Consider the following 12,555-nt stretch of genomic DNA (forward strand, 5'->3'; position numbering starts at 1 on the left):
GGTGCCTGTTGAGGGCAGGAGGTGGTTAATTTTGTCTCTAATAGTTAGAATTTTATCATTAAAGAAGCTCATAAAGTCATTACTACTGAGATCTGTAGGAATACATGGATCAATAGAATTATGACTCTTTGTTAGCCTGGCCAAAGTGCTGAAAAGGAACCTAGAGCTGTTTTTATTCTCTTCCATTAATGCTGAGTAATAGGCAGCTCTGGCATTACAGAGGGCCTTCCTATATGTTTTAAGACTATCTTGCCAGACTAAGCGAGATTCTTCCACTTTGGTGGAACGCCAAATCCTTTCCAATTTTCGCAATGTTTGCTTTAATTTGCGGGTTTGGGAGTTATACCATGGAGCTAACCTCTTATGTTTTATTATCTTCCTTTTTAAGGGGGCGATGGAGTCGAGTGTTATTCATAATGAGCCTGCAGCACTATCAACAAGATTATCAATTTGGGAGGGACTAAAGTTAACATAAGAGTCCTCTATAGTATTGAGACATGGCATTGAATTCAGTACTGATGGAATTGCTTCCTTAAATTTATCTACAACACTATCAGATAGACATCTAGTGAGGACATTTTTGTCTAATGGTGTGTAATCCAGTAATAAGAATTCAAAAGTTATTAAAAATGATCTGATAAAATAGGATTTTGTGGAAAAATTATTAAATGTTCAATTTCAATCCCATAAGTCAGAACAAGACACACATATAGCTTAGATTCACCACTGTAACAATATAAATCAGACATAAGACACACTAGTCTCACATCAGTGTCCTGTTCTGGCTAATAGTTCCATAAAGACCCACAAATTTAGCTCTTGACTTTCTTGCGGTTCTTTTTCTCATCTTGTTGCCTTTCTACCTCAAGAAGTGATAAAAGCTTTTGATGTTGTCTCTTTTCAGAAAGAAGGGTATTAATTTCAGGTCGGCTTTATTTGGCAACACAAGCTCATGAATGGGTGTTCTATTAAAGAGTGATGCCACTCTGCACTGCTGTTTCCTGTTCATTTTAATTCATTTCCTGTCCCCCCCCCCTCCAGTCCTGGCTGCTGCAGTTGGCCAGGAGCCTGACCACAGCCACGGCTGTGCCCATGGCAGCTGTTACCCGGCAACAGGGGACTTGCTGGTTGGACGAGAGAAGAACCTGAAGGCCTCGTCCACATGTGGGATGAGGAGGAAAGAGCCCTACTGCATTGTCAGCCATCTGCAGGTCAGTGTGTGTGTGTGTGTGTGTTTGTGTGTGTGTGACTGCGTTTGAAAACATATCTGAGAGTAAAACATGATGTGTTTGCCCATCCCTGTCCTTTCTCCACATTCTATCTCATTGACCCCTGAGGTCTTTCACCTATGACCATGTAACCCCAACCTCTTTCTGTTCTGCTGCAGGATGAGAAGAAATGTTTCGACTGTGACTCCAGGCGGCCATATGACCCCGTCTACAACACCATCAATCACCGGATAGAGAATGTAATCACCACCTTCAAACCTCACCGCAAGAAGTCCTGGTGGCAGTCCGAGAATGGTGAGAAGACTCTGTGGTCACTTGTGGTGCACATTTTATTCAATGTCCTTGTTTAGACAACGAACTAATGCAAATTAGTTCTAAAAGTGAGTTCTGACAATAAACAATATTCGGTACCACTTTCTAATAAGGTACTATTTCTGAACACTTTATAATGTGTTCTAATGGCTTTATGAATGGTTAATATACGTCATAGATTAGTACAGTAATAAACCAACCATGATAAGTGCAGTTGTGTAAGGGTAAGCTCAAAAGACAAATGAAGTGTCATGTTGGAGGAGGATAAACGCAAGATTCACCACAACCTTGCATGCCAAAAATTATATTTAATAACTCATTGCTGATCTCCCACCATGGACTATTGAGAGCTGAGATTTTGAGAATTAGGTCATAGAAAAAACTCATAATATACACAAAGGTGTGATTTATGCCTTATCAGAAGTGTTATCAAACTGCTTTCCAAGAGAAGAGGCTTCAAGCATGAGGACTAGTGGTTGATTTGGCAAATATATGTCTTGTTAACTTCCCCACCTTGGTCTAAATTATATGATGCACAGCAGACTATACAACAGGTAGATTCCTGCTGCCCTTCATATCGTTTGCATGAACTCTGATGATATTTAATCACTTTCTGATGCCATAACAGCGAAAACCAGGTCCCTGCTGTACTCCAGTCACTGCTTCAAAACATGTCTGCTTCTTAACTCATACATCATGTAACTGATATAATTTTCTTTGATAATAAGATATGATACTCATTTATCTCATGAAAGCTGTCAGACTGCTCTCATCTGCTCACTACGACAGAGTAGTAATAACTATATAGTATCTTTCTTGTAAATGTTCAACTTTATTCTTGAAATATAAAGATGTTAGTCCTGAATTTTTTTATTCTTGTAATATTACAATTTATTTATTTTTTTACAAAATATCATGACTTATTATGATTTTTTTCCGAACATTGGCCCTAATATTTTGTCATAGATCTATAAAGCATTAGTATTAACATTCATAAAGCCATTTGTTACACCTTTTAAACATTTACCCTAACCCTAAATAGAGTACCCATACATGTGAGTGTAAGAGGAAAAAAGAGTATGGACTAACCAGTCAGGTATGCATTCATTTATTTCAGAACTCTGCAGTGAGCATTGCTGTCATATGAAAGTTCATTCATTTTATATGACAGAATCAGTTTTTCCTGCAGTGAAAATGTCACATCTCTTGGATGTGGTTCAAAGTATGAATTGACAAGCATCTGTTTGTATGAAAATCATTATATTTTGCTTTTTATTAAACTTAACTCTTCATTACATTTTTGTTGCGAAAGAGAATTAATAGAAATCTATTCTGTATTCATACAGTAAATAACCATGCCTTATTTTACATCTGAACCCCCTGACTGGTTAATGATGAGATTTCTGAAAATGTCAAAATTACTAGGTGTATGAAAAAGCCCTATATACTTTCATATTTGTGTTTGAGATAGGTAGAACTTGATTTTCTCAGCAGCCTAAATGTGTCACTAGTACCGTTTGATCTCAGCTTTCATTTTCATTTCTACCATTTTGTACTGAACCATTAACTAAAGCTCCTGAGGCCATTGCGAAATACTTCTAAAAGCATTAACACGCAAGAAACTGCTCATAATACAGCCATGTACCCTTCCAAAGTTGGGTATATGACAATAGTAATATGGTCTCTACTTATACTGAAGTGTAGATGCTGGAATATAGTTAGAGCTATTGATATTTGAGAGAGGAATGGGGTGATGGAGAGATAGAGAGAAGAAACTGAAAGGGTATAAAGAGATAGGGGTGAAGGTATCTTGAAGCAGAAATAATGTTATTGGAAAGAGGGACAAAACTTGGATAAAGAACAAGATACTAAAAGTTTATTGAAACCACAGGCAGTATGCAACTGTTAGCTCCTGAGAACTTTAGCAGTATTAAGTTTGCACACGCACACAAACACACACACACTGTGGACAACATCCTCTGACCAGCAGCAGATGGGCTTAATAACAGAGTAGGCCCTGCTCTGGCATCTCAACAGAGGGAGAGAAAGGGGGGATGAAAGGGGAAGGAGAAAAGTAAAACCTCTGTTGGAAAGATAAAAGTGAAAGTTGAGGGAATAATAAAGACTGAGTGAGAGACAGTAGTAAGGACAGGGTGAGGGAAGAAAGTTTAACTGATATATTTTCACTCACGCATAAATCTTCATCACAGTGACTGGCTGTGAAGCTCATGTCTCTGCGGAAGAGCCAGCTGGACACAAGGCTCATTTTCAGCTGTTTGTGAGCTATTTACTGTAATAGAGTGTTATTGATGACAGCACTGTGCAGCACTACCAGACCCTGAATAGAACAGAGAGAAACAAATAAAGAAAGGGGACAGGAAGTATAGTGGTTATTTTTACTTCTGGTTTCTACTGCTTTTCCATGGCGTGCACAGTAGGCCTATTTGATATGGATTACAGTGGTTTGATTGTGTGCACTCATTAATCAGAAAGGTCATTTCCCGGGATTGCATGCATACATGCAGACATTATAAGGCACTGTGAGTGACTGTTGGCTAAATAGTGAAACAGGTGTGTTCTGCATGTATTGGTTGTGTGTGTGTGTTTGTGTCTTTCCATTGAAAGTCATTATTTATGACTTTCCCAACAAATGCTTTGTTAGCAACACTCAAAATTGACACTTTAAATTGTCCTCTCACTCCTTCTTTACTATGTCTTTCTCTCTCTCTCTCTCTTTCTATCTCCACCTTTTTCCCTCAGCTCTATCTGTGTCACACCCTTCCTCCTCTTTCTTTTCTTTTTCCTTGCTGTTATTGTTAACTGTTAATTTATGGTTGATTATGATTATGTATTTGTTATTCTAGTTTGGCAGCTACAAACATTATGTGTTTATCAAGGCACTTGGGCTCAATGCTAGCCCATCATTAAAACTCTGGTCTTAAGCACCTTGTAATAAATACTGGGATAATTATAGTAGTTATAAATGTGAAAGACAAGGGTTAATGGTGTTGCTAGCCCTGGACTAATAAGGCCCAAGACTATTGTGTAAAAATCCCTTATTTAGGTGTTAGTAGGCTCCCTGTTAACATGATAGGCTAACCTAGCTTATGTAGCTGGTTTATTTTTTGAAAAATTTTATTCACCTGCTACAACATTTTTTGTTTTTTTTTTCAGTACAGAAACAAGGAAGGCAGTACCTACTGTAGCAGCTAATGCTTTAATGAAGCCATTGAATACAGGTTATAAACCCTTTCCTTATTAGAAAGTGGTATCTGGGCACACCCCAGTAGTCTACTGGCCAAGACTCATTCCAGCTGCGGACCTTTGTTGTATGTCATACCCCTCTCTCTACCCATGTTTCCTATCTCTGTGTGCTTTTACCTGTCACATAAACATCAAAAACTCATCTTAAATAAAAAGTGATATCCTAAAGTGTGGACCGTCTGAGATAACATCTGGAGCAGACAGATGATTTTCATGTCTATGTTCAACAGCTTAAAGCAGCACTAACCACTTATTTTGGCCACATCAGGGCAAAACTCAACAAAAAGCTCCACAGAGTGGGTTCAATACTACAGGCGACACCTTTCACATTACGCATTTGAGTAATACAGTCATTTGAGCCATTGTTTATATAAAAATATTGGTTTGTGCAGCTTTAATAGGTAGATTGCTGGTTAGGATACGATGCATATGTCTCCTTTGCATGCTAATGCTCTCAAACTCTTGTACTATAAGCCTCAGGAAAGTAGTGTGTATCACACACATCTACACTGTCATTACATGCAAGTCATAAATGTTAAAAAGGTGATTTCCCTGATGTGTGTCAGCACATGTGTTTTTGCAAAACATGCAACTGAAAATTTTTCCATTAATCTGTTTTGCTTTGACATGAACTGTATGTATGAGAGCTGTGTTGTGGTTTGTCTGCAAATCACCAGTGTGAAAGTTGTTTGGTTGTAGTGTTCATGTGGTGCAGCTTTTATATGCTGGAATGGGAAAGTCCTCTTGGCTTTGTACATGCAGTATAATACCAAACACAGAGAACAAGAGTGAAAGTAGTCCTTGGAGTGAAGTGGCCCTTCAGACTAGTCGTTGCTCTACAACTCAGGAAGTGTGTGGGCTTTTCCGACATGCTCTCTACATTTTCTCCTGCCAAGACTGAATGCCTTTTCCTGTCAAGATGCCATTCCCCATGCCAAAAGCACGGTTGCTACTTCACTTACTGCTGCTAGCCATTATTCTCTGTCATCCATCTGTCATAAATTGATGATATAGATGGAAAAGAAGTGGAAGTGGTTTATGAATTATTAATACAATCTAACTGACAATAATTATCTGTAAAAGAAAATGTTAGCATTGTATAAACTTAACATCTTAACATGGCACTCTCTCTGTTTGTCTCTCACCCAGGAAAGTCGAATGTCTTTATCCAGCTGGATCTGGAAGCAGAGTTTCATTTCACTCACCTGATTATGACCTTCAAGGTAGGGCAAAAGCTCTTGTTGTCAGCTTATTGACCTGCATCGACTAGTTGCTGGTAAAATGAATATTGCAACAAATACGGTGCACAATTTTTATCCACAACATTCTTTTGCAGACATTCCGTCCGGCAGCCATGTTGATTGAACGGTCAGCAGATTTTGGTCGTACCTGGCAGATATACCGCTACTTTTCCCATGACTGTGCTGCTGCCTTTCCCGGAGTATCTCAGGGTCCTTTGCGTAACATTAATGATGTCATCTGTGAGTCACGCTATTCTGACATTGAGCCATCCACAGAAGGAGAGGTGAGTGATTGATTAAAGGAATAACCTAAAATGACAGTTCAAATTATTTGCATAAGATAAACATATAAATGTATTCTATTTTGCTGAATACAAATATCTTGCCACATTAATGCATGTTTTTTACTGTGAAAGTATGGTGGTTTCTTTCCCACATTGATGGCTGTGGCCACAAATATACTTGCAGCAAAGCCTAAGGAATAGTTCCACATTTTAAGAAATATGCTTATTTGCTTTCTTCCCAAGAGCTAGATGACAGGATCAAAACCATTCTCATGTCTCACCACTCTCAGTTGATTAGCCTATCTTAGCATTAAGACTTGAAGCAGGGGGCTAGCCTGGCTCTGTCCAATTTTTTAAAAAATCTGTCACTTTTATAGTTCTGTTTGTGATGGATTAATAAAATGAGATATAACAAGTTGCTTAGTAAAATGTAGAGATGTTGGACAGTGCCAGGTTAGCTGGTTCCTCTGTTTTCAAGTCTTTATGCTAAGCTAAGCTAATTGCCTGCTGGCCCTGGCTTCATTTTTGGCATAAAGACATGAGAATGGTATCGATCTTCTTGTCTAAGTCTAGGCAAGAAAGCAAAAAAGCTAATTTCCTAAAATGTGAAACCATTCCTTTAAAGATCAAGTGTGTTTTTGAATCGAACCATGGAGAGTTTACTCCCTTGGTTCAGTTCGTTTGGGCAGGTGTGAACACAGCAGTCACACTCAGGTGTGGACCAAAACAACTGGACCGATACCTTGTTGAAGAGGTGGTCTCAGTCCGGTTACAAACGAAGGAAGCATTGCACATTTTTTGTATTAAACCAGCTACTGTAGCCAGATGTACTGTGTGTTGGTATGTGTGTGTGTGTGTGCGTGTGTGGTATGTGCTAAATATGTGCTCCCTTCTCTTCTTCAGCTGACTGATAGTAAGAGCACATCTTCTTTGTGTAACGTTAAGCAACACATTGTTCTCTAGACGCTGCCTTGAAGTGTGTTCAAATGTGGCATTCTACTCACATATTTTGGCTTGGTATAAGGCCGAAACAATGATTGCAATTGCTGCAGCGCAGCGCCTGGGACCAACTCCAGTTCTTTTGCCAGTGCCTTGGTCAGGCGTACTGACAGGAGTAGTATTGTAGCATTGCATTGTCAGTCATTCCTTTTCCTAACAAATTGAATTAATAGATTCTGCATTTGAAAACAATGTGTGGCAAAAGGACACTGGCAAGTTCCACTACACCAACAGAAAGGACAAAGAAGCTTTCAAATAATAAGAGAAAGCACAAACAAATTTTTCACACATACCAAAATCTGTGGTGCACAGCCTGTCTCATATGTTGCTATTTATGTCATTATTATTTCACAACTCTGATAGTTCAAATATGTAATGAGTGTGTATAATATGTATGTCCTGGCCTAGGTCATCTATCGAGTGTTGGATCCAGCCATCTGGATTGAGGATCCATACAGCCCAAACATCCAGAGTAGGTGACGCTTGTGTTTTTAACAGCAGACTGATGGTGTATAACACTGCAGGGTGATGCAAAATGCTAAGGTCATGATGCACAAACATAATACCTTTTTTAGGTGGGATGAATGATTTTCTTTTTTATTACTGAATCATTTCTGCCTATATGGAATTTATAAAATGTATAAAAGCTTAAGAGGTGTACAGCATGTTGAGATCGAGGGCCTGTTGTAAAAATTACAAATATATCATGAAAGACTAATACTTACAATACTCATGACCCTGTGTTCACATTTGTCAGCATAAATCAGCTTCTAGTGGGCACAATTAGCTCTTTTTATCCAGCTGTGACACTTTACGGACTGTAACAGCCTCTCTCCCTGGGGTGTGAAACATGGCCCTGCTGTGTGGAAGACATGAAGAGATGTGAAAAGCAGCTGTTTCTCTCCCACACAACCTCGCTGTCCTGGCTCTCATGTTTAGACTGGCAGGACATGAGAGCTTTTCCCAGAAACCCGAACTTGATTTGCAATGCAGCAGCAGAGGTTGTCTTGTTCTGTTTTTGAATATCTCACTATAACTGACTCACATGAAAACCCCTGACCCCCTCACAGCTGAACAATCCATAGTCATTATCTTACTGTTGTCAAGACACTGAATCAACATCCTAAGTAGTTTTCTTGGGTCGCCTGTTCATGTGTTCTTTGTATGTGCATCACTCTTAAAATGTACTGGCCATAAAGGCTCAAGCGCACTGAAAGCGATAATTGACGCGCGTCAAATGACGCGATGAATGAAAAGGAGAAATGCAGAGGAGGAAAATGAAAACTGAAACTAAGAGCGTCTGTGTCCACAGTAAATCATCTGTTGACTGTTTGATGGGTATTTATTTATGCTTTAAAACGTGACTGCCGTGAAATAATCAGAATATAACGTTTTATTTCTCTTATTTAGAAGTTTTGTGCTCACTACCGCTCGCTTTCCTTCACTCGCTTTCCTTGCTTTCCTTACCACCGCTGCGCTGTCTGTCTCTCTCTCTCGCTCGCTTTATTGAAGAAATAGTTTGATGTTTTGGGAAATGTGCTTACTTGCCCAGAGTCAGATGAGAAGATCCATACTGCTCTTCTCATCTAACTCTCTGCAAGATAGAGGATTTCCCAATGTTGAAATTTGACGTCCGAATATTCATTTTCAATTATCAAAGATGTCTTAAATTATAAAATTGAAATGGAAAATGCCTTGAAATTGGCATTTGTAATATAATTGTGTTATATTACAAGAGGTTTTTGTGAAAAAAATTTCACAGTTGTGGATATTAAAAGAATACCAATGGATGTCTAATAAATACTGAGACAAGGTTTCCATTTATAGTCTCATCTGAAATGTTACCTGTGAAATTTCTGTTGACTCTCCTATAATAAATTTTCGTCATAGCCGTATGGCCATTTGCTATTAAAATAACAAGTGTTTTTGTTTTGTTATGTTTTCCTCCTTTAATAACTGAATAAAATATGGTCACCATCAGTTTATAAGAACAGTAACAGCTTGCTAAGACACAGCCTCTCTCAGCTCTGTTTGCCTTCAGTCAGACCTGGTAATATATACTATATTAGTCTCAAATTAGGCCCTTGGCCTTGCTGAAAGCTGCTGTTTGGCTCCTGCAGTTGCTGCTGGCTAAGTTGAAGCACTGTTCTTCAGTCTTGTATTACAGCATGAGGAGAAATAGTGTCTTAGTGTGGTGGAGCTGCAGGGATTAGCTCTTGTCTGTCAGAGAGGGATTCTATTACTGCAGATAAACCCGGCGGGGAAGGGTCAGAGTTTCGAAGAAAATAAATCCCCCCATGAAGCATTTCATCCATCTTATCGTAACACTGCTGCCTTAACTGCAAATGCCTCCAGCAGGGTTTATAATGACAGGAAGCTAGAAGTTCTTAAATGCTGATCATGGCTGAGGTATTTCCCTTTTTTGTGGAGAACAATTGTAAAGAAGACTTAATACAAGTGGCAGCTGTTCTGTCTTTATGTATAATTATAATCACCCCGTTGGTAATGATGGTGATGCAAATGATACAAAAATGACTAGTACTGCGAGTGCAGACTTGTTTTATAATCCCACTACGTGAGAACTAGTGTTTTTAATACGTCGTACTGTTAGTTAGCATCACTGTTAGTCACTGTTAGTAGCCTGTGTGTGTGTGTGTGTGTGTGTGTGTGTGTGTGTGTGTGTAGTAATAGCTACTGTTGAACAGCTGGACTGTAACAGCAGAAGATGTTCTGTTCCAGCAGATTGACAGGGTGAAAAGATGAACAAATGTCTCTGGAAAGAAGTATCTTCCTCCCTAGTATGAGCTCTCTCCACATAGTTTGAGAGGATAAAGAGACAGGGCATGGGAAGAAATTGTGTTGACAAATTCCAGATTCTTAGGACAAAACTTATAAATTAAGACATATTTAGAAAAGGGAAAAAAGGCTTTTGGATAGATGAAGACCCAAACTCATGTCAGTTTCAAAGTTGTGAAGTTGCAGGTTTTAGTTTGCATTTGTGTTTGCCATGCTAATGGTGTGGCTCCAGGGATGGCAATGTTGATCGGTAGGTCAGTTTCGTTAGTCCACCACTTTGGCTCAGACTGAAATGTCTTAAAGGATAGGTTCTTTAGTCTGTCCTAAAACAACAGTCAGGTGCCCAAATAAACACTGACATTTTTCTTGCCATTATCATTCCTCCTGTTCATACCATTATTCAAATTCCTCCTTCTTTGCAAAAATGTATTTAAAAGTTTATTTGAAGCTAATATGAGGCTTCTGTAGTCCAGATTATTCTAGTCTAGTCAATCCCTTTAAAGGTTACAGTCATTTTAGTGACAAAGTCCGTTTTTGTTACCACTGCAGCTGAACAGGAAAACACTGTCTGATGAGACACAAAGGGAATTATTTACCTAAAATACTGTAACTGTGGCAGATATCTACTTTTTGACTAACTCAGAAGACTGAAGCCTCATATTATCTACAGATAGTCTTTTGAATGCATTACTGCTTAAAACGAGGACTGTGGATTTTGTCCCTCATCATTTACATTATAAGCACACATGGAGGGAATCTTCTACTAGCCAGTATGAACAGGAGGAATGATTACAGTGAGGAAAATCTCCTTCAGTGTTCATATGAACACCTGACTGTTGGTTTAAGTCAGACTTTAAAAATTATGAATCTGTCCTTTAACCCTTGTTAGATGAATTGCTATGAAATTTGTATGCAACATTTATGGTCTCCAGAGTAGAGCTGTAGTCTGCTGGTCAAGTAGTCGATTAGTTAGTCGATATGCTCTCATCTGACTAAATTCTCATGGGTTGAATAATCTCTGTGTTATTTTCATAGGGAGAAAACTGCTACATCAATAGCTCCAGGATAGATCCAGGATTAATCCATTATTTCCTGCGGCGGGAGGGACAGACTACCAAATTACCTGTGAAAACAGGGGTGTATTCAAAACACCCCCGTTGTTTTCACAACTTTGAGCTCGCCCAACCTAATGAAGACTGCTGGGTCTATCTGTACTAAATGTTTACTGAAAGTGCTGAATGTTTACTGAATCAGTGTTTCTCCTATAATTATCACAACAAGAACCCCCGCCAGGTCAAGAAAATATTTTTAATGCCCCAAATAACGCCAAATATCCATTCATTCGGAAATCAATAGCGTTTGGGAGTCTCTGTGCTCTGATACGTGAGGCAACCTCTGTGTAGTTGCCTGGGAAACTATTGGTAGCGACTAATTGATTAGTTGGAAGATTATGTACGATTTCAGTCGACCATGATTTTCTTTGGTTGACTACAGCCCTACCCCAGAGGATAAAGTCTATCGACTTTGGTTATCTCATTATAATGTTGATGTTTCCTCTAGCGTTACTAGCAGGTCAGAACTTGACTTTGACTTTTTCCAATATTTTGGTTTATGACCAAATACCTCTAAAGCTGATGACGTACCCCTCAGTCTCAACTGTATTTTGTATTTAGTGCTAAATTGCAAATGTTAGCATTCTTACACGCTAAACTAAGATGGTGAACCTGCTAAAGATCAGACTGTTAGCATGCTGCAGTGCGGTCGCTCCGCATACGCAGAGTACGCAGAGCGCGTGGAGCCTCAAGTACCAGGCAGGTGGCCCCAAAATGAACGCTCAGTAGGGGCCCGCTGGGGACGCTCGACCCCGCGGGTGCGGCAGGAATATGAGAACTTCACTCTGTCAGCTTCTTCTGTTCATTCTCTATGGTAGTTCTTATCACTATGGGTGTAATACCCCCTCCCACCACAATGTGGGTTGCAATCACAGAGTGGCGCTGTCCGTATTTCTGCTCGTTAACTCTGCTAAAAGTGAAGACTGCAGAAGCAGCGATTCAAAGTTTATGACTAACTTCGCCGAAAACTTTATCCAAAATATAGAGATATTCGCGTCTTTTTATGTTTATGGTGAATGAAACTTGCCAGACAAAGTTTCAACCTTCTGAGGCTCATTAAGCGCTATTTGCGTTCGTGTGTGGATGAGGCCAAACTATCCAACCTCACTTTGCTGTATGTCGAGCGGGACATAAACACTAATAAGGACCAAGCGGTTGGCAGGTTTGCCACCATGAAGGAGAGGAGGATTAAGTTTTAAAAGGGACCGTGAAATGTACAAAGTTTGTTAAACTGTTTGGATTATTTTGTTCCATGGAGGATGGAGAAATACATAAATGGACTAACGTTACACTAAACTACAGCAGTCTAAGCAGGGTG

The 12,555-nt window shown here is 39.3% G+C and overlaps 1 protein-coding gene across 2 annotated transcripts in view; it reads left to right on the top strand.

The window, feature by feature from the left end:
- Positions 1-12,555, top strand: part of lamb2 (laminin, beta 2 (laminin S)) — a 65,466-nt gene that overhangs the window by 21,197 nt on the left and 31,714 nt on the right. For both annotated transcript variants that reach the window (XM_067591373.1, XM_067591374.1), the window contains exons 3-7: positions 1,042-1,211; positions 1,388-1,523; positions 5,955-6,028; positions 6,142-6,330; positions 7,738-7,801. In XM_067591373.1, coding sequence (XP_067447474.1) covers positions 1,042-1,211; positions 1,388-1,523; positions 5,955-6,028; positions 6,142-6,330; positions 7,738-7,801 — 633 coding nt within the window. The remainder of the gene's footprint in view (positions 1-1,041; positions 1,212-1,387; positions 1,524-5,954; positions 6,029-6,141; positions 6,331-7,737; positions 7,802-12,555) is intronic.

The sequence above is a fragment of the Thunnus thynnus genome, chromosome 6 (assembly GCF_963924715.1).
Source record: "Thunnus thynnus chromosome 6, fThuThy2.1, whole genome shotgun sequence".
Taxonomy (NCBI): Eukaryota; Metazoa; Chordata; class Actinopteri; order Scombriformes; family Scombridae; genus Thunnus; species Thunnus thynnus.